General features: G+C 33.5%; 1 protein-coding gene across 1 annotated transcript; it reads right to left on the minus strand.

Annotated features, from left to right (window-relative positions):
• Positions 1 to 7: 7 nt before the first annotated feature.
• On the minus strand, positions 8 to 20,045 carry LOC133187708 (tRNA-splicing endonuclease subunit Sen34-like). Its single transcript, XM_061323113.1, has 6 exons — positions 19,898 to 20,045; positions 2,321 to 2,458; positions 1,965 to 2,065; positions 1,545 to 1,764; positions 905 to 1,060; positions 8 to 685 (listed from the first exon to the last, which is right to left on the minus strand). The coding sequence occupies exons 1-6, from the start codon at positions 19,962 to 19,964 to the stop codon at positions 498 to 500; spliced, it is 870 nt and encodes a 289-aa protein (XP_061179097.1). The 5' UTR covers positions 19,965 to 20,045; the 3' UTR covers positions 8 to 497.
• Between the last annotated feature and the right edge of the window lie 4 nt (positions 20,046 to 20,049).

The following is a 20,049-nucleotide window of genomic DNA, read 5'->3' on the forward strand; positions in this document are numbered from 1 at the left end:
CCTTTGGGATAATTTATTTTGGTTTCCGCACATTCAAGAACACGTACCACATATTAGCAGTTTTCATTCCCACTTTCACAGTACAATGAATCATTTACACCTACCATAGGTGATAAGGTCTTACAATGAATGTATTGGACTCCATGACAGGATTCCAAATCCTGCAAGTGCAAATATTCATTTCCACCTCTACATATGCATTTAAGTGGGATATCGGAGTACAGTCTGTATTTCTTTGAACATAACAGCTGCCATATCCTAGAGCCCTGTACTCTCTACTTTCCACAAGTAAAAAGCAGCACAAATTGTCTTAGTTTTCTTGAAACAAAAGTCCATGTCCACCATTTCATTATGTTGTGACTCAATACTACAGATATGTGCACAAAGTTTAAGGACTGTCATTCATTTATCCATATATTATTTGATCCACTTTATGGAGTAAAGTGAATGGAACACTCATCCTGAGAGAGTGAGATTGGTTGGTAATATAGTGTATATCAGCTGATTCCCGTCCATTGTAGGGATGTGTATGTAATGGTGTCATCTTGGCCCTCTGAGCACATTAAAACAGTCTTCCTAACATTAGATCCTAATCTCCCCATACATACAAGATCTAGGGCAGACATTTTTTTATCATGTGGAATGCAGATGGCAATGTAATGAGAATGGAATCTGGAAGGATCGCCTGAAATTAAAGGAACAACATTATCAGGTGGGCCAGGAAATATTTAAAACTCGAGGCTGAAAGAGTCAAATAGTTTCCAGATGATAAGCCTTGTGAAAACTGAATGGGAGAAAAAAAATCTTTTTATAATCAAAAATTAATATTCTTCCCCAGAATTACTTTTTAAAAATGCAGAGGTATTCAAATATTTTACCTTTCATTTAAACAGCTCACACTTACCAGGATAAACAAGAAAGTCACCACCAAATTTGCTCCCATTAGACAGGAAATAGCCTTGGTTCCATAAGTCTCGATAAACGTGATATCTCAGGTAATCTTGCTCAGTTTTGGGATATGACCAAACTGCTGGCACTTCCTCATCTCTATATGGAGACTCTAGCAAAAAAAATGTATGATTTAATTTTCTGACACTTGACAAGAATGCCTGAAAGTTGTGGATGTTTCTGTTAGTTATACATGAAGAATGTACCTTGATATTGTGTGTAGTTACATGTACTTCCTAAACAAGTCTAAAATTGGTGAATGCTTCAATAAGTAAATTACTAAAACAGGGTGGACTGGGAATCAAACCTAGAACCCTTGCATTTCTAGTCAGTTTCTCTAACCAACAAGTCACACTGGTGGACACCTAATAAGTCTGAACAACCCAAACCACTACATATACATTGTACATGTATCTTAGACTAAGGGGAAATCATGTATCTGAACCATAAGCATTTCACCAAAATTAATGAAGATAAATGAAAACCTGACCTAATGGTACTAATACATAAGTACCTCTCATGGTATACATACTGACAAAAGCCTCTATTATAAAAGAGCACTATCTTCTCAAATATTCCTACATACAGGAACATACCTGTAAATAACTGAACTAGGCTGAATTTCTTTGGTATTGGTGGGATGGGAACTTTGTCTACATCTATACTGAAGTCTTCCTCCACCCTCACTTCCTCTGTGACCTCCCCACAGTTCTTCTTCTCCCCCAGCTCCATCTGTGCCTTCTTCCTCTTCCCCTCAATGATGTTCCCCATGTTTTGGTATATTTCCCTCTTCCTCTCTTCTCGAAACATTTTTACCTGTCAACACAGACATGTATAATATACAGGTTAAAGGCTATGTCAAAAAATAGTAGAACAGATTGGCACATCTTTATAAGACATTCTTCATAAATTGATTTTAAAGCATTTATATCAAGATTCTTTGGTTTTTATGATGCAACTGAAAAATCAGATTACACTGAGTGTTACTTCAATCAGCCTTAATATAAAAAAGACACCTGATTTTGGTAGCTCTGCTCTCTGTATTCATCAAACTCCTCTTTCTCCTTTGCACTAGGTTCCCTCAAGCCACTGTTGCCATTCACGAGGATTATAGCACCTGTGTTTCCAAATATGAAATGTCAACAAACATAAGGTGGAAAACAATCTGATTAAAATACAGATCTCTTCATAGCGCAAAGCGCTTTGCATTATGAAGAGATCTGTATTTTAATCAGATTGGGTGGAAAAAAACCTCTTCTTACGGACTTAAGACACATTGAACCAAATTCTTGTTCTGTTTACTGGCATTTCTACATAGATAATCTGCTTTATTATCAGTAGCAAATCATGGGATTTCTCCTTGAAGAATTACCTTTTTCAAGCAGAAGAGTGACTTCCTCTTTAGAGAGCTGAAGTGGAAGGCCAAGATGATTGTTTTGTCGTGGTAATCTTGGCAAGCATCCAATGAGACATCCCACAATCCTCCACTCCTCTCTCAGTTCCACAGCATCTACAATATATAATATGAATATCAATGTAGTACATGTAGATACAGTTTTCTTGTACTGTATTTCCTCATTTTTCATTTCTGGTACAATTTGTCAAAGAACTACGCACGCTAACTCTCGATTCCCGCCTACATTTTAAACCCATTTAATTTAATACTAATGACAATTTGACAGTAAAATCTTCCTTGAATGCAAAGAACAGTTCAATGGTAATTGACTGATAATTTTACTGCCAGTGTTAAATAGTTAATTACCCATAATTCCAGCTCTTTAAATAAGGGGGGTAGACGATATTTTTCATTGAAATCGGGCTTTAAAGCATCAGCACATTTTAAAATATTCTTGGATATGAATAAATGTTCCTTAAATCTTTTCTTATGTTTTACGCATATAAAATTAAACATATATTATTAATAAAATACAATGTTTTAGTTGTAAAACCCTCTGCAACTGGTGAAAAAATAAGCATTTTTGTAGTTTTTTGTCTGTAAACATATGTTCCCCCCCGTGAAACACAAAAAGCTTTGGTATGAATTTGTGAAATGACAGTCCATATTACCTGTAAAAAGGAATTTTTGTTTCATGGGGGAGAAAGATGTTTTTAGGAGTGAAACGGTTCACCGCGGTATTTTTTCTCGGTTTGCTACACGGTGCAAAATCTCTAATTTTCGGTTCGGTTCATTTTTCGGTCGGGATCGTTATTCAGTCGGGTTTGGCATAAGGTAAAACACGTTACTCAGTATAAATAAGTATAGAAAACGTAAATTTTTTATGACTGATAGCTTTTAAAATAATTTTTGACAGTCAAATAATTTTAATCAATTTCTTTTAGTCAATTTGCAAATAAAATTCGTAAAATATGTGACTAGATTTAGAAAAACAAAGCATAAAACAACGTTGAATTTGTTTCCTTCTATCAAAATGTATCGTATCGAAAATAACTGAACCGAGACAAAATTATACAATACGTATCAAACTGTGAAGGAGGTGTATCGTTTCACCCCTAGATGTTTTAAAAATATTTTCCGTTTTCCGTTGATTTCTATAGTGAAAAACACAATTTTTACCCAAATTATAGAGTTATCTCTCTTTGTTTTCCTAAACAAATAATGTTTTATGAAAATTCATATAAATATCTATATAAATATGAAAAATCATTCAAATGTGTTAACTTTTGAAAATTGACTTGGAGGTAGGCGGGAGAACAATGCTATCGTTCGCAGTTCTTAAGCTTTTATTGATTTTCTACTCTAATGTTGTTCTCCAGAGATTTTTTTTTAATCCAGTTTATGGTAGCCATGAAAATCCTTAACACCCTTGTTACATTGTTAAAAATTTTTGATGCACTGAGTTTAAAATCAAAATAGATATAAATGGTAACTGCTTTTAAGATTACTGACAGATATAATCATTTTCAAAGAACTATATTCGGTAATGACCAATATTTGCCCCCAAAATCAAACTTTGACGGAGAAATATATAGTTATGTTCTAAAACAGGGGAATATCTGCAGACTTCAAAGCACTGAATATTTTCATAAGCCATGACGCCATATGTTAGATATGATGTCAGAAAGATGATGTAAATTCAAAATTTTAATGATTTATACAGAAAAAGTGTATATTATGTCGATAATTTGAGTAAAAGTCACCGAACGCAGGTCTGCTCCAACTCAATATTTTGATATAATGTGTAGAATGATAATATCATTGAAATATGTAAATATTGTTCTTGAGCAGGTCTGCGCTCTATAAATTTTATAGTAAAAATTGACCAAATTTTGTCCATTTCGTCCTTTTTCTGAAAAATAACACAAAATCCGAATAGTTTGTGACGTCATAGAAGCAAAAGTTGCCAATAATCTACTTCGAAACTATAATATTTTTGTTAATTTAGATTTCTCACACAATATATACAACTAGAGCGAGCTCGTTGCAAAGCAACGAATAGGTCTTCCGTTGGAGCTGCGGAAGGAAGAAGTGACCTTGAGTCAAGGTCATGCCACATTCTAAAGTTATACATGTAAGCAACCTTGTAAGGGGAAGCAACTTACAATATTTCGCTAGGAAAAACTGTAAAGGAATGTACGTGACCTTGAACATTCCAAATGCCTTGCGGCAAACCATGACACACTCTCGTCATAAAACCCAATCTGTGTGTTACCGACTTGAAAAGTTCACAGTGACACGTCATGTTCTTTTAGTCCATACATACAACTTGAGTCGAGGCCATGTCACACTCTGCATGATACCAGCAATGTTTCACTAGTACAAATACGGTAGCGAAATTACAGTTTCTCTGTCAGTGACCTTGACTCGACCAAATGACCTTGCATCAAGGCCATAACACACACTGGTTAAAAGCAATCCCAGTCTGTGAGTTTCTGAATGGATAAGTTCAGCCATGTTTTTTTCAGATCATACAGCGAGTCGGAATAATTTGTTAGGTTCAACAAAATGATTAAAAAATTCATTGAGAATGTTTTATGCCCAGTTTGGATAAGTAGTAAAACGTGGAGATCGGTCCCTTGGATGAGACCGTATAAGGTCTCGTGTCGGGGTAAGTGCTAGCATGAAAAGGATCTCTCATGCTATAAATTTTGAATTTACCGGGTGGCAGTAAATGCTGACAACCGGTAAGTTCAAAATTTACAACATGACAGATCCATGGCACTTGATTCTACCTCTGATTTCAAAAGATTTGCACTGTTCCTGATTTGTATTGTTTGAATGGTCTTTTAAGCTTGAATGCTGCACAGGTGCTTGTGGACAGGACCCCCCCCCCCCCAATATACACCCCGGGGTCCAAGAATATTTTTATTCGTCTTTTTCCATAAATTAATCTTCTAGTACACATTTACAATGTATTCCATATGAAAAATCCATAAAAATAACGTAGAATTAACGTTTTATTAAAAAATCATACCCGCGGTATTATGAAATAGAGAAGGTAAGTCACTTCCATTTGTTAACACTGGACCCCTCTTGGATATCGGGCCTAAAATATCACATACATTTACCTACCACATGTCACCAAAATATGTTATTATATCTTGTTTCGGTAGATATTTTTGTCTTTAATCGTGCTATTTAAACGGAAGACCTTAAATATTGTCTGTGGCTGTCACTATTTCGGTGTTTTTCAGAGACTTGATCGTAGAATTAGTCAAAGTCCACAACTGGACAATAAACTGATAAATCGGCTACAGTATATTATCTGTTCACAGAAACGACATATTGAAACTGGAAAAAAATAATCCAGAAGCAATTCATTTCATTGAAATTCTATCATGAATATTTTGTTTTAATCGATGGACTCGATAAATCAATAAACTGACCGAAGGAAAAACGTTGCACGTACCGTAACATTCTGTACGTTTTTTTTTTTTAAATTTTACATTCTACTTACGTACATAAATATTAAACAGAAACATAAATACCAAGCCCGTCGGCATTTAAAAAAAGTAATAAAACATAGTTTGATTTGATCTATTTTATTTCATTTAAACTCTATTAATTTGTTTTAAAAGTATGATTGATCTTTTTCCTTTTAATATACACTCAGGGTAAAAAAAAAAGTATATATTGACTCGCGTAACTTTCATGGTTGTAGTTACATTTGAAAATGAAGAAATAATGAAATAATGAAACGTTGAAGGGACTGGTGTGTTGTATGGCTAGAAAACGCCTTGCACATGCAGAGAAATTTACCACTGGTATACTCTAGGACAGGTGTGAAACCCCTAGGGCATGCCGTTTCCTGCTCTTGCTCTGCTAATCCCTATACACAGGAAATGATCGCGACTAATACTTAATACACAAGGAAACAGAATATATTCAAGTAAACTTGGCATTGATTTTTTTTTTTTTTGAGTATTATTGAGAATAATAAGTTTTAGTGATATACCCCCCCCCCCTGTTTTAATTGTTTTGTGAAGTTCATCACCATGCACATTCCATCTTCTGTAATTGGAGAAATGTTTAAATTAAAAACAAACCACTGTTTACAAAAGAAGTAAATATCGAGGGGAAAAAAATTGTTATATTTTATTGATATCTTTTATAACGTTCACGCGCCCACTCACTGCAAACGCTCACCATCGAATATTACAGCTTTCCGGTCATTAGATTCAATTTCAGGGAAATGCTTGCACATTAATACAGTAAAGTGAAATTATTTAAATGAATTATATTGTTCTAAATTTGGTAAAAAAAAAAAAAAAACAAACAAAAAAAAACAAAAACATGAACAGTATATAGATATATTTTTTTCCTCATAGGAATGCTGAAAACTGTTAATCGGAACTCGCACTGACTATTGTTTAGCACGTGTATGTAACATTGCAGTTCGCATATAATTTGAAAAGAGAAGTAATTAGAACTTATATTTCCGACATTAAAATTTGTCACGTTAAACTCTCAAATGACTCAGCTTATAAATAGTTTTCTTGATACTATTTAAAAAAAGATGTCGCTTTAGTGTTGATTTATAACTTAACAAAATTAATAAATAATAAATTAAAAAAAAAAAAAAACGATTAAATATATTCTGCTTTGCAATTATTTTTTTTTGTTCATTCATTATTTTCACCTTTTGCGAAATAAAAGAAAATACTTTCATAAATATACATACACTGCGGGATTTTGATTTGTTTTTTTTAAAGAGGGAATTTCGCAAAATTCCTGTTCGGGGAGATAACTCCCGTTTGTTTACGATACTAGTTGATCGATGATTTAACCGCGGCGGGGACAGGTAGGTGATGAATTTCCCGCGGAGGGAACGCGGTTTACCTGTCTCACCTGGCCTCATCCCGCGTTGTGTTTATACCGCGACGGGGCGCGGGAAATACGGGATCCGCGTTGCCTGTACTGTACATGTATAGTCAATCAGATTAGAAATACAGCGACTATCAGAATTTCGGGCCGTAAAAAAGATCTGATTTTGATTAGATTTCAGGTGTAGGCGAATGTGTGTGTACTGAGGGGTTAGTTAATTAATTCAAGATTTATTATATTGTTCTTTTGGACGAAGGCTTCATAAAAAATATACACACTGCTTGTACAGGTACACATCAATGAATGTTCAGATTAATTCAAAAATCGGCGGACATTAATTTATTTTAGTTATCTAAATGCAATGTTTTTTCCAGGGACATTTATATTTTCTGCTTTTTGTCTCGGATTTTTCTTTTTTGTGATTTACCGGTTTACAAAGGCCTGTGTTTTAACAGCTGTTCATAAACGCTGTCAATTAATATATGATCAGAGAAAACGAGACATCTCCCGGTAATTCATTTCTTATGGAAAATATATGGATTCACATCTTAGTATTTACCTGTGTAATTACGATGTTACAAACCGTGACGATGACTGGCCAGGAGGACTACCCGTTATGAAAACAACTCATGATCAACTCAGCGGACCTATAATTGACTTTAATATATGTTGTAAATCAATAAAATCATTTCAGTTTAACCGATATTTTATCGCAAAGATAATGGAAAAAAAGACTTGGGATGTAGAATTTTTCTGAATTTCAAACGCTCGATATGCATATATTTGGGGCGCTCTTGCATATGCACTTATAAAACGTACATGTTCTGTACTTGCATGCGTGTACATTGTATGTATCCATAAAACCTTAAGAAAGCTGATAAATGTGTTCTGATTTTCAGAAAAAATAATGGGAACCTATAAATAATTACATGTTTATCATTTTGTTCGCATACAATAACAAATTTAGTAGAAAAAAATAATTTGTTCAAGGTTAGGTGTCTAATAAATTTGTAATATTCAAATACAGTTTCGCATGTATGTCTCATTCTACATATTTTGGAGGCGCGTGTGAATGTGGGATTTTGTATTTCCATACGCTCGATACGCATATATTTGGGGCGCTCTGTATATATACAGTTGTACATTTTAAGGGCGTCGACAAAAGAACGTATATTAGATTACATACATGTACATTTAAGTTTCAAAAGTTCCATTACTAGTAGGAATTAATTAAGGTTACATATTTTGAATTTTATTATGAATAAAACAGACAATTAACTCGATATCGAGAGATAAATTGTTTATAAAAATAACTATGCAACTTTCATGTAATTCAGCGAATAAAATATTAAATAAAATGCACTAGCGATTTAATCAAAGATATTATGAAATAATCTGAAAGATTCAACATATTTATCCACTCATGACTTAGTTTACAAAATGAATTTGGAATGGCCATTCTCTGATTTGTTTTGTGTATGACTAGGTCGCTGGATCACACACGCCGATTGATCCCCGGTGACCTCCTTTGCCACGCGCTATCGAGGGAGATGTTACATAATTGTAAACACACAAGGTGAATGTAAAAGGCGCACACTTAATGGCTGTAAATAGTCTATGCTTCAAAGTTATGTTTTATTTTCTCAGTATATTGTTTGTTTTTATATGATAAGAAGAAAAGGTTATCTTCCCCCCCCCCCTTTTTTAGTAGACTGGTTTATTCGACTTTGAAAAAAATGAAATAAAACGAAAAGTTGTCAAAAAATAACTTGGAAATAAAGCACAAAACACTTCAAGAACCTTATTCTAAAGAATATTAGCATCTAATGTAGCCAGATTTATTATTTATAGTAAGTTTATTTTAGTTACACGCATGAAGAGCTCTCGTTTACTTGCTGAATGAAAACAGTTACCTGTATATGGGTCAAGCTTCTGGCGCTTTTAAAACACAAGACTCGAACAAAATAACATTTTCATGAAATCAATAAGATGTTAAAGAACAACTTTTCTAACGACAGCCATTTCGAAATATTTACCGTTTTTGAGTTATAAAGCAAAAACTTTAAAGGGCTCCAGATCCCTAATTTGAGGGGCCAGCCCCTTTTTAGTGGTGCCAAATGAAAGGCCTTGAAATTGTGCACAACTTTTATTCTACATGTCTTGTCAAAATATTTTTAGTGTTAAAGATACAAAGGAAAATATGTCTAAATTTTCGCTCTTTTAGGCGTTCTAAATTTTGACCCCTAATTAGCGCCATTTTGAATACAGAAATCGAAAAACAAAAACCGATGTGCACAACTTCAATCCTTCTATTATCTAAATTCGGTAGAATTTCTGCTCCAGCTTTTGTAGTCTCGGAGCCTTTGTCTGGAAATGAAACCTAATAAATTTTCATTTAAAGGGCAATAACTCAAAAGCGGAAGTGACTTTTTGAACTGTTTGACAGCATTCTGATAGAGTTTTGTAACGTCTATAAACTCTGCAAATTTGAGCAAAATCCGTTGAGAAATGAGCGAGATATGAGGTCTCAAAGTTGGCGTCTAGGAAAAAGAAGAAAAAAAAAAAGAACTAGAGCCCAGCTCGTTGCAGAGCAACGAATAGGTCTTCCGTTGGAGCAGTGACCTTGAGTCAAGGTCATGCCATATTCTAAGATGATTAATAATCTTTTAAGGGACTATCAACTTGCAATGCTTCGCCAGTAGAAAGACAATAAAATAATGTACACTTTCTCTTTCGTGACCTTGAACTTGTCCAGATGACCTTGCATCAAGCCATGACACACTCTGGCTATGACGCAAACCTATCTGTGTTACCGACTTGACAAGTTAACACATGTTCTTTCAGACCACACATCCAGTATAAGCATCTTGTTCTTAGTGACCTTAAACTTGAGTCAAGGCCATGACACAGTCTGTATGATACCAACAATACCCATTCAGAGTGTTTCCAACTTGACAAGTTTACACATGTTTTTTTTTCATTTCGTTTCCATATAATTGTAATTTATTACTTTTAACTCGCTGGCTTCAAATTTTATTGTAAATATGTTTTATGTCCAATTTCGATATTGAAAAACGTCGGTGTCCTTGAGTACGTGTACAAGGTGCATTACGTTACCCTATCACATCATGTTTTATAACGCAGACCATACATGTTAAAAAAACCATTTTATTCATCAAAAATCTCTGCTTAATTATCTTTGCCGATTTCTTACAGAACTAGAGTGTTCCCAGGAACGCATGGTTTTAGCTTCAATAAAGATGTAACTAAGTCTAAAAGTTATCAGCAATTTATTTGCTACGGCATTGAATATAGTTCATGCCAAAAAAAAAATCCAGGGACAGTAAGACTGTGATAGAATCTAACAATCAAATAGAAATGCAAATCCTTAACCCCTGAAAGCTAAAATGGATATTAATGAAATTTGAATAAAGGAGATGGGTGAATATGACGAGCGATAAGCCTATAGTGTGACAAACATGAAGATGAAAAATTAAATTTCAATTATATCAAAATTTTCCTTGATATTTCGTCTAACATTAAAATATACTTTATATAAAATCTCTATAATTTGCAAAAATCCCTAAAAGATTGAAATTATTTGCCTGGGAAATATTAGACACACACTAAAGCGGGCAAAAAGAGTCATTTTCTCATACTATAATGCTATTTTTCGATATGAGTGGGTCTTCGCTCCACCTTTTTGAAAGTTAATCCTCAAAGTTTGCATAAAAATATATTTTTTTTGGTTACCAAAAATATGGAGCAATGACCCACTATACCTTAAAAATATACTTTTATGACATAACATTCGCATCTTTTCGAGAAATACTTGAAGTCCATTAAGTCAAGGGTCATATCACAAACATGATTTAAATGCCACTCTTCATCAGGACTTGTGTAGTCTAGTGGTTAGCGTGCTAGTCTCGAAAGAAAATAATACTCAGGATTTTTATTGCCAGGGTTCGAACCCCATGAATACCACATATTTATTTTTTTAATAAAAGAATAAATTTTGCCGAGAAATTTTTCCTCAGAAAAGTTTTGTTTATCGTAATTTCATAAATTTCAATAATGAGAACTTTACTCTAAATACTAAATTCACAAACTGAACATGATTTTTTATATATCTGAAGCTATAGGCTTTTTGCACGCTATGTTCACCCATCTCCTTTATTATAAATAATTATATATAAATTATTTAAGTATGTGATTTCAACAATCCTTCGAAAGAGGCTTCAGTCTATCATATCAGCAATTGTCAGTCTACACCATCCATTTTGGAATACCGATCCCGTTGTATTTTCATAGTACTTAAATTTCAGTTTTTGTGGTTTCCTTTATTTCATACAGTGTCAAAATACATTGTCATGAGCTCATAAACATGTATAACTGTTAATTATCAAACCCTGCCTCTGTAATTTCAAAAGACATAAGTTAAATTTAACCTTCCGCAGTATATTTTACAAAATAGGTCAAAGGTCAAGGTCAAGTGGACTGTAACGCTAGTATTATGACAAACAGTGCACATTCTAAATGGCAAAGACTTACCTCATAAATATCAAAATGAAGTTGTATATCGGCATTATTGGTTATTTTGAAAAGTAGGTCAAAGGTCAAGTTCAAGGATATCTAGATCGGAAGCCATGGAAAAATACAAAAGCCATAGTGTCAAGCTATATGTGCAAATTATCAAATCCATACCTCTTACAATTCTCGAGATATAAGGTGTGACAGACGGACGGACAGCAAGACAGACGCCAGGTAAATTGATCGCTAAGTGCTGCTCTACTCTGCAGGCGACACAAAAATGTTTGTTTGATTGTCTCTTTGTTGTTTAACGTCCCTTGAGCTGCCAGCATTTGCCAGTGGAGGGCTGCAAATTCAGACCTATACTCGACACTCAAGGCCATTGAGCAGTGGGGGATTTTTTTCATGTCGGCACCTACTGCTACACGGGACCTCGGTTTATACGGCCTCATCCGAAGGACCACACTCCACGTTCTGTAGTGAAATTGTTTGTTTGTTTGTGTGTTAACGTTCCCGTCGAGATTTTTCACTCATATACATGTATGGAAACGCCACCACTTGCCGGTGGAGGGCTGCAAATTCAGACCTATACTCGACACTCAAGGCCATTGAGCAGTGAGGGATCTCTTTCGTGCCAGCATCTACTGCTACACGGGATCTCGGTTTATACGGTCTCATGCAAAGGACCGGTCTCCATGTCCCGCACAGGGAGTCGAACCCGCGACGTAAAGATTAACTCCTTACTCCGCGACTCTAGAGCAAACGCTCAAACCACTGCGCCAGGCGGGCGACGTGGTGGTATTCGAAACCACGACTACGAATCGTAGGGGTAGAAATATTTTGATAAAGGTACTATCATTATGAAATCATGTTCTGACTTAAGCCTGTAGAAAGCAATTTCATTTTTTCTGGGACGGGGCACAATCAATCAATTTTTTATATATCTTAGCAAAAAATAAAAAATAAAAAATAAAAAATAAAACCATAATTGCGGGGAGGGGGGGGGGGCACGACCATATAGCTCTAAGCTATATAGTGACTAAGAAGGAATAACTTGTCATTTGTCAAAGTCTTTTACCTAAACTCTTCACTTTTAATTGTCAATAACAGATTCTTGTTACAAAGTGAAAAGTATACATTTATATGTACATATTGTAGTACAGGTATCCATCTCATATGCATAATCTATTTAATCAATCGTTTTATCCTGAAGGGAAAGTGAAATCTCAATCAAAATTTTTCACAAATACTGGACTCTCTGATTGATTATAATATACATGTAAGAACGAATCGTCAGTTAGGACTGCAGGTTTGATAAATTCACAGCATGCATCTTCAGCCTTAATTAAAACGTTGTTTCGAAATATTACACTGTATCTATAAAAGCGTAAAATTAGAATTGACCTAAAGAATATTTTACACCACATGGGAAATGTTTCTGTGGAATCCGGAGTTTACAATTCTGATTGACAGGTGTAGCGCCGTGCATGGATTTCATGTAACTATGTGCAAATAAGAAATAAAGGGATCTAAAGAAAAGAGTTATTGTGATTGACATTGTAATCAAAACAGAGACAATTAAGAGTATTTTGGCTGTGCTGGCCTTTCTGACATTTGAAGTAAAGTTTAAGAATAACTTATCATTGAAATAAAGTTGTAAAAGTGTATTATCAATTATGTTCATTTTCATCATTAGATGTGTGCTAATAAATTTGTTATATTCAAGTCCATGTATATGTACTCCTTGTACATTTTTTTTTCTTTTGAACCGCGCGTGCAAGTGGAATTAAATTATAAAAAGTTAACATACTTCTTAAATGCATGGATTTTAGGTTACACAGTTCTGGACATTAGAAATAATTAAGCTTATAGTTTTGCCGATATTTTATCGTATGCTAAAAAATATGTATTACATAAAACATGTATTTTAAAAAATTCAGCACAATATAGCCTTTCAGATACTTATACATACAAATCAAATTACATATAAAATGAAATATTTTATTGAATATTATGATCTCTTCTCTGTAAACAGGCATGTTTTGAAGAGGACATTGAAGGCGAAAAGGGGCTCGAATAGACGCCAATTTTTTTTTTCTTCGGAAAGCTGTACAGTTATCTTGGGCGACATATCGCGTACAAGTACAATGTACAAAACAGCAGTGAAAATAAAAAATAATGAACTCAAAATTTAATTCTCTTCTCTCAATTATTTTGTGAAATATAATTACCAACAAATATATAAGTTTTTACCAGAGTGTATACAAAGCGACTTTTCAAGCGGTACATGAAAGCGTTTGACGCGTGACCAGGTACGTGTAATTGCTTTCTAAGCATGCAAACTCTGACTACAGTATCAGGTAGCACAGATTGCTGGCCTGTCAATCAAATCAGCAGCTATTGTTTTATTTTGGTATGATTGTCGGGCGGTATATTATCGATCTTAAGTTATAGGTAGATTTTGTGGGCATTAATGGAAAATTGGGAGTTTAATAAAAGCACATGTACTTGTCATATGCTGGAGTTACCAAACTATAGACGACAGAGTTTTTCACATAGCATGTTCAGAGTTGGTGTAATCATAAAGATAGCCATTTTAAAAAGAAAATAATGTAAAAGTGTTATAAGCAATGCGTCTTATTGTTTTCAAAATATATCTCTTTTGAATTCTTGTGTGCAAACCTTGTGTGTCAAGTTAGAATTATCTGCAGAATTAACTACACGCAATGAATCTCCGAAATTAAACATATAATAACACATACATGTAATTGAGAAATAAATCGTTTATTAAATACATGTACATGTATGCAGTTTAAAGATTAGGATTCATGAAATCGGGGACCTTTATACGTCCTTAATAGAATGTTTTGGATTTAAATTAAATCAAATTAAGATAAGAATAAATAATTTAATTGAATGACCCGGTATGATTTAAAAAATAATTTTCCGTAAATCATTGTGTCAGCAAAATGAATATAGAACGACAATGTTTTGTGTATGAGCACTCATAGCTGCTTCCTCGGCTACATAATTAGGTTACATAATTGTAAACAAACACAAAACCCGGGTATATGTGAAACGCAGTTAAATGCAGTTAAAGACTGATTTATATTTTGCTAACTTTTTTTTAAAATTTAATATAGTGTATGTTTCAACATTAAACGACGAAAAGATGTTTAGTTTACGAACGCAGGTCGCTGGTTCACACGCAATGGATCTCTTGTAATTTCGGCCACAATAATTTAAAAAGTATATCACCAACATGACCAACATAGATAAGATGAAATAATTTGAAAGATCCGATATGACTAAAAAAACAACTAGAATGAAAATCAGAGACAAAAAATGTTTACCCAGAAAATGAAAGATTTCTTTCTTCACGCAAGCTAGTTAAACATTTCAAAATAAGAATAATAGCTGAAGTTTTCCTATTGCAGAATTATTCTTATGGCTTTATATGATTACCGCACGTCTGGCATGTCCCACCCTAATTTTCTACGCTTAATTCATTCATCATGTTCATTTGACCATTTCTGATTTTAAAAAAATGTCGCATGCAGATAAATTGTGAATCGGAAATCAATTTCTTTAGAACCAAATCAATATTTGTTGCGAGAAGTAAATAATTCGATAGCTTTTGAAGATTTCAACATACATTTTTGTAACACGCATATTTGTAATAACCACTTTATATACAAAACAAAATTTCATTCTCTTATATGGTAATATGGATGTCGTAATAGATCTGACTGAATGCTTGACATGCCTGTTTCAAAAACGTTTCCTAAGTTATCTTAAGATATGCCTAAGTTATAACTTTAGAAGTTCCTAAGATTTATCACAGCTTTATCACGAAACAATCTTATCTAAAAAAAAATTATAAGTCATTTCTTAAGTTGTGCCTTTAAGGACTAATAAAATAACATTCCCGCTCTATATACAACTCTCAGTATGGTATATATTTTTAGATTCAAAAAGGAAGGGTGCGAGGATTGGGGATTTCCCCCACTTTTAAAGGATTTGGACACAAGTATGCTTAACTTTGCGAAGTGTGTTGCTAGATCTAAGCATTCACAGACACACCCTTTTAAGCCATCTTCCCTTCCGAGCACACGCTATTTGTATTTTAATTTTTAAACATTGTTCTAGGTGTTATACATTTACTTTATTTTGTTCTTATAAGGTATCTACATATAAATAAAATTTTAAAATGAATGCTTCGTAGCGAACACATGCGAGTTTATATTTTTCAAACAATCTTTGCCAATTACTTCACTGCATGTACACGTTAGTTGTTTGTGCTGTGTAGAGCAACTATCAGAGTACACAATGTATTTCAACATCGAGGTGCCCGCGGCTCTCTGTGGCCACGTGTATGTAAACGAGGACTGGACTACAACACCTAAGACACAAAGCGGCAGAGATGGATGAAACTGTTTGCTATATTACAAATACATGACTTGTATATTTGAAGGAATTTTCATTTATGTTAATGTTTATTTAATTCTATAAATAATAAATGGACATTCACAAGAGTGATGGTAAAAATAATATGTGCGTAGCATGCGTAGTAATTACAATTATTTACCGAAGTCCCCATTCAATTACAATTGCAGATGAATTAAAATACAACACGGGATAGAGCAATACTTTTTTAAATGTATTGTTGCGTGAACAGACAAAAACAGCGATTAAAATTTAAAATGATTTTTATGCACCAGTGTTTGGAATTAAGATTATAAAAGATCGGTAAAGTAATCTTACTGATTCGATATAATTAAAAACATAACTTTCCATTAATTAATAGCTCTTTGTACAAAATTGACATTATACGCGATCACAAATACTAGCTTTGTTTATGGCCACAGGTGGCTAGTACACTGGTGACCTCGATCAACAGCGTGGGATTCGCGCGTTGGGTTACATAACTAAATATCGAGCTGAACATGGAGACCGTAATATGCATACAGCTAATGATCGTGAATTATTCAATGCATACAGTTTAAAATCACTTACAAAGTTTGTTGTAATAATAAACGTAGAAAGATAGATTTAATATTCTCCGCTTTTGAACACTATTAATCTAATTTAAGAAGAAAAAGAAGAAAAGAAAGACAAGTTGTAATAAATAATTTAATAGTGAACCATAAACCACGTTTTAAACCTTATTAAAAAGAAAATTAACATTAAATACCGCAGGGTATATTATTGATAGCAAGTCTGTTTAAGTTATACACATGAAGAGGTCTGATTTCCTTGCCGAATGAAAAACGTTACCTGGCCTGCTTTCTAATACGTATTACGCAATACCCATGGTATACTCGAACAAAACAACATTTTCATTAGATCAAAAAGGTGTAAAAGAACAATTTTGTTCCCAAGATCCAGATCGAAATATTTACCGTTTTTGAGTTATAAAGCAAAAACTTTTAAGGGCCCAGGATCCCGAATTATAGGGGCCAGCCCCTTTTAAATAGTATAATATGAAAGCCCTTGCAATTATGCACAACTTTTATTCTACATGTTTTAACAAATTATTTTTAGTTTTAAAGATATAAAGGAAAATATGTCAAAATTTTTGCTCTTTTTCGCGTTCTAAATTTTGACCCCTCTCTAGCGCATTTTTAATGCAAAAATCAAGAAAGAAAAACCGATGTGCACAACTTCAATGCTTCTTCTTTTCAATTTCAAATGGTATTGTGCTCCAATTATTACAGTTTCCGAGCCTTTGTCTGGAAACCAGAGGCATAAAAATTTCAATCAAAGGGGAATAACTCGTGAACAGAAGGTAATTTCCGAATTGTATTACAGTATTCTGAAAGTGTTTTGTAAAGTCTAAAAGCTCTGAAAATTTGAACAAAATCTGTTCAGAAATTAGGAAGATATGAAGCTTCAAAGTTGGCGTCTAGGAAAAAAAAAAAAAAAGAATAATCTTAATCAGTACAATCAGTAGAAGGTCTTCCGTTGGAAACGGAAGACCTTAATAATAATCTTAACCATCAGAATCAGTAGAAGGTCTTCCGTTGGAACGGAAGACCTTAATTCAGCACATTTCAAGAAATTTTCAAAATATGACTTTTGTGGGGGCAAAAATGTGCATATACCGCATATAATTCTATAATAGTTGTGTATTAGTGCAAATAGTCAGCCCTAAGACAAGCACTTTTGTCAAAAGGGCTATGGGATGAAGTGCCATCACTGACAACTGTTTGTTTACCTGTCAGTCCAAAACAAAATTGGTTGGTTTCTTAGTAAATTTTTTTTTATCATGATGACCCTATGAAAATAATGCTCGAATTACACATAAATTTTGATGTTTAAAATGGATATGCACTTCAACAAACACAAAGCAGTAGTGACTAGAATGTAAAGAATCAGTGCTATTGTGCTTGGCCTGATGGTCAAACTGTTGAACACAATAATTATGGTTTCAAAATTCTTAGAGGTAACATTTTTTTTGTTTGAAAATATTACTTCTTTCGAGAGAGATCTCATCCTCCATATAAAAATGTATATCACAAGAGATTTCTCTTGTAAATAAGAATAAAGGAAACAAATTCAGTTTGAAAGTCGCTTTTTTCTTCTTCTGTTACGAGTTAATCTTGCTAGAGTATTATACTTGGGTAGTGTTGATTTTTGGGGTCATCAGGTTTGGCACAATTTCTTGATTTAGCTTGATATAGCTATTCCAAAATAGCTTGACTTAGCTATTTTATCAAATGATTTTTTTTAAATGTGCATTTTTTTTCCAAGAATATACAAAAAAGTCACACTTTGATGCAGTGATACTTTTCAACTTTTTATTGTACTAAAAACAATGTATAAAAAAATTGTTTATCAAACCACATCTCCTTCTAACTAGGGACTCTAGACTCATAGCTCTAAAAGTTTTGTGGATACATAAAGCCCTTGATTTGTGACCACAGTTACTTCTTACATGAAATCATAAAGGGGGATCAATTCTCATAAACAAGATAATTGATTGGTAATGCACAATGTGAAGTAATCATTCTTGTCCACACCCAAAACCAGCATTGTTTAAACTATCTTTCAATTGGATTGCCTTTTTAATAGTTCATAGGAAAAATATGAGTAGTCACATACTATCTTTGGTCTTTAAAACACACACACACACATTTGTTACAAACTGCTTTAAAATAGATTAATCAAGCTATTTTAAATAGCCAAATATAATTATTTTCAAGCTGTATGGCTAAATCAAGAGATTGTGCTAGACTTGGTCATGAGTTGGTGCTTTAATTGTTCTTTCTTTTTTTCTTCTTCTTCTTTTTTTCATATTTTTGTTTATTCATGCTCTTCCGCGGATAATTTTTTCTATGATAAAAATTTTGTTGTCTTTGGGATCTGTTTATATCAACTGTGGCGAGAACCTGTCCTCTCCGAGTCCCAGTTAGGTTAATCACGTCCAGTACAATCAGTACATTTAGCTATGTAGCTAAAATTACCTACCATAGCTTTATTTACCTACCTCCGGTAGCTTTATTTAGCTATTTCAAGGCAGCTTTTCATAATTTTGCTTTTTATTTTAAAAAGACAAAAAGTCGCAAGTAAATGTCTACTAATATTTATTCTACGTATTATTTAAAAAGCAATCTAAAGCAGAGATAGTTTTAACATTGCCGTGTTTGAACACTTTTAAGGAAAATATGTATTTCCATTGATTGAGCAGCTGTACACCACCTTGTGTGCGATGAGGCGTGGATAAGTATGATTACTTTACATTGTGCTCATGTTAACCAAAACTGGTTTTCTTTGTTATTTCACTCAAGAAGTAACTGTCAGGTCAGAAATTAACTGTTGTATATTGCCCTAAAACTTTTAGAACTTTGATTGCAATTGCGCAGAAAAAGACACATCTCCAAGAGTGATTTTTTCATGAATTGTTTCTAGATGAGTTCAAAATTGAAAATTATCACTGCATCAAAGTGCAATTTTCTGCACTTTCTGAAAAAAAAAGTGCTAATTTAAGAAATAAGCTTGATTTAGTAGCTAAATAAAGCTACTTCAAGCAGGTAAATAAAGCTATATAGGTAATTCAAGCTACGTACCTAAATCTAGTGATTGTACCAGACCTGTTAATCACTGAATCAATGAACACTAATAAATCAAGATTACCTTTAGCATTCCACACAAGTGGTTTGTCATTTTGGAAGTATACTTTGATTGGACTGGAGACAGACATTTCTATACATGAGAGCAAAAATAATCATTCAAGTATTCGGTAAATTTGCATATTTAGGGGAAAACAGCAGTATTTCCAATCCAAC

This window comes from Saccostrea echinata, unplaced genomic scaffold (genome assembly GCF_033153115.1).
Source record: "Saccostrea echinata isolate AGI-Se365-2 ecotype Australia unplaced genomic scaffold, CSIRO_AGI_Sech_v1 ptg000001l, whole genome shotgun sequence".
In the NCBI taxonomy this organism is placed as follows: domain Eukaryota; kingdom Metazoa; phylum Mollusca; class Bivalvia; order Ostreida; family Ostreidae; genus Saccostrea; species Saccostrea echinata.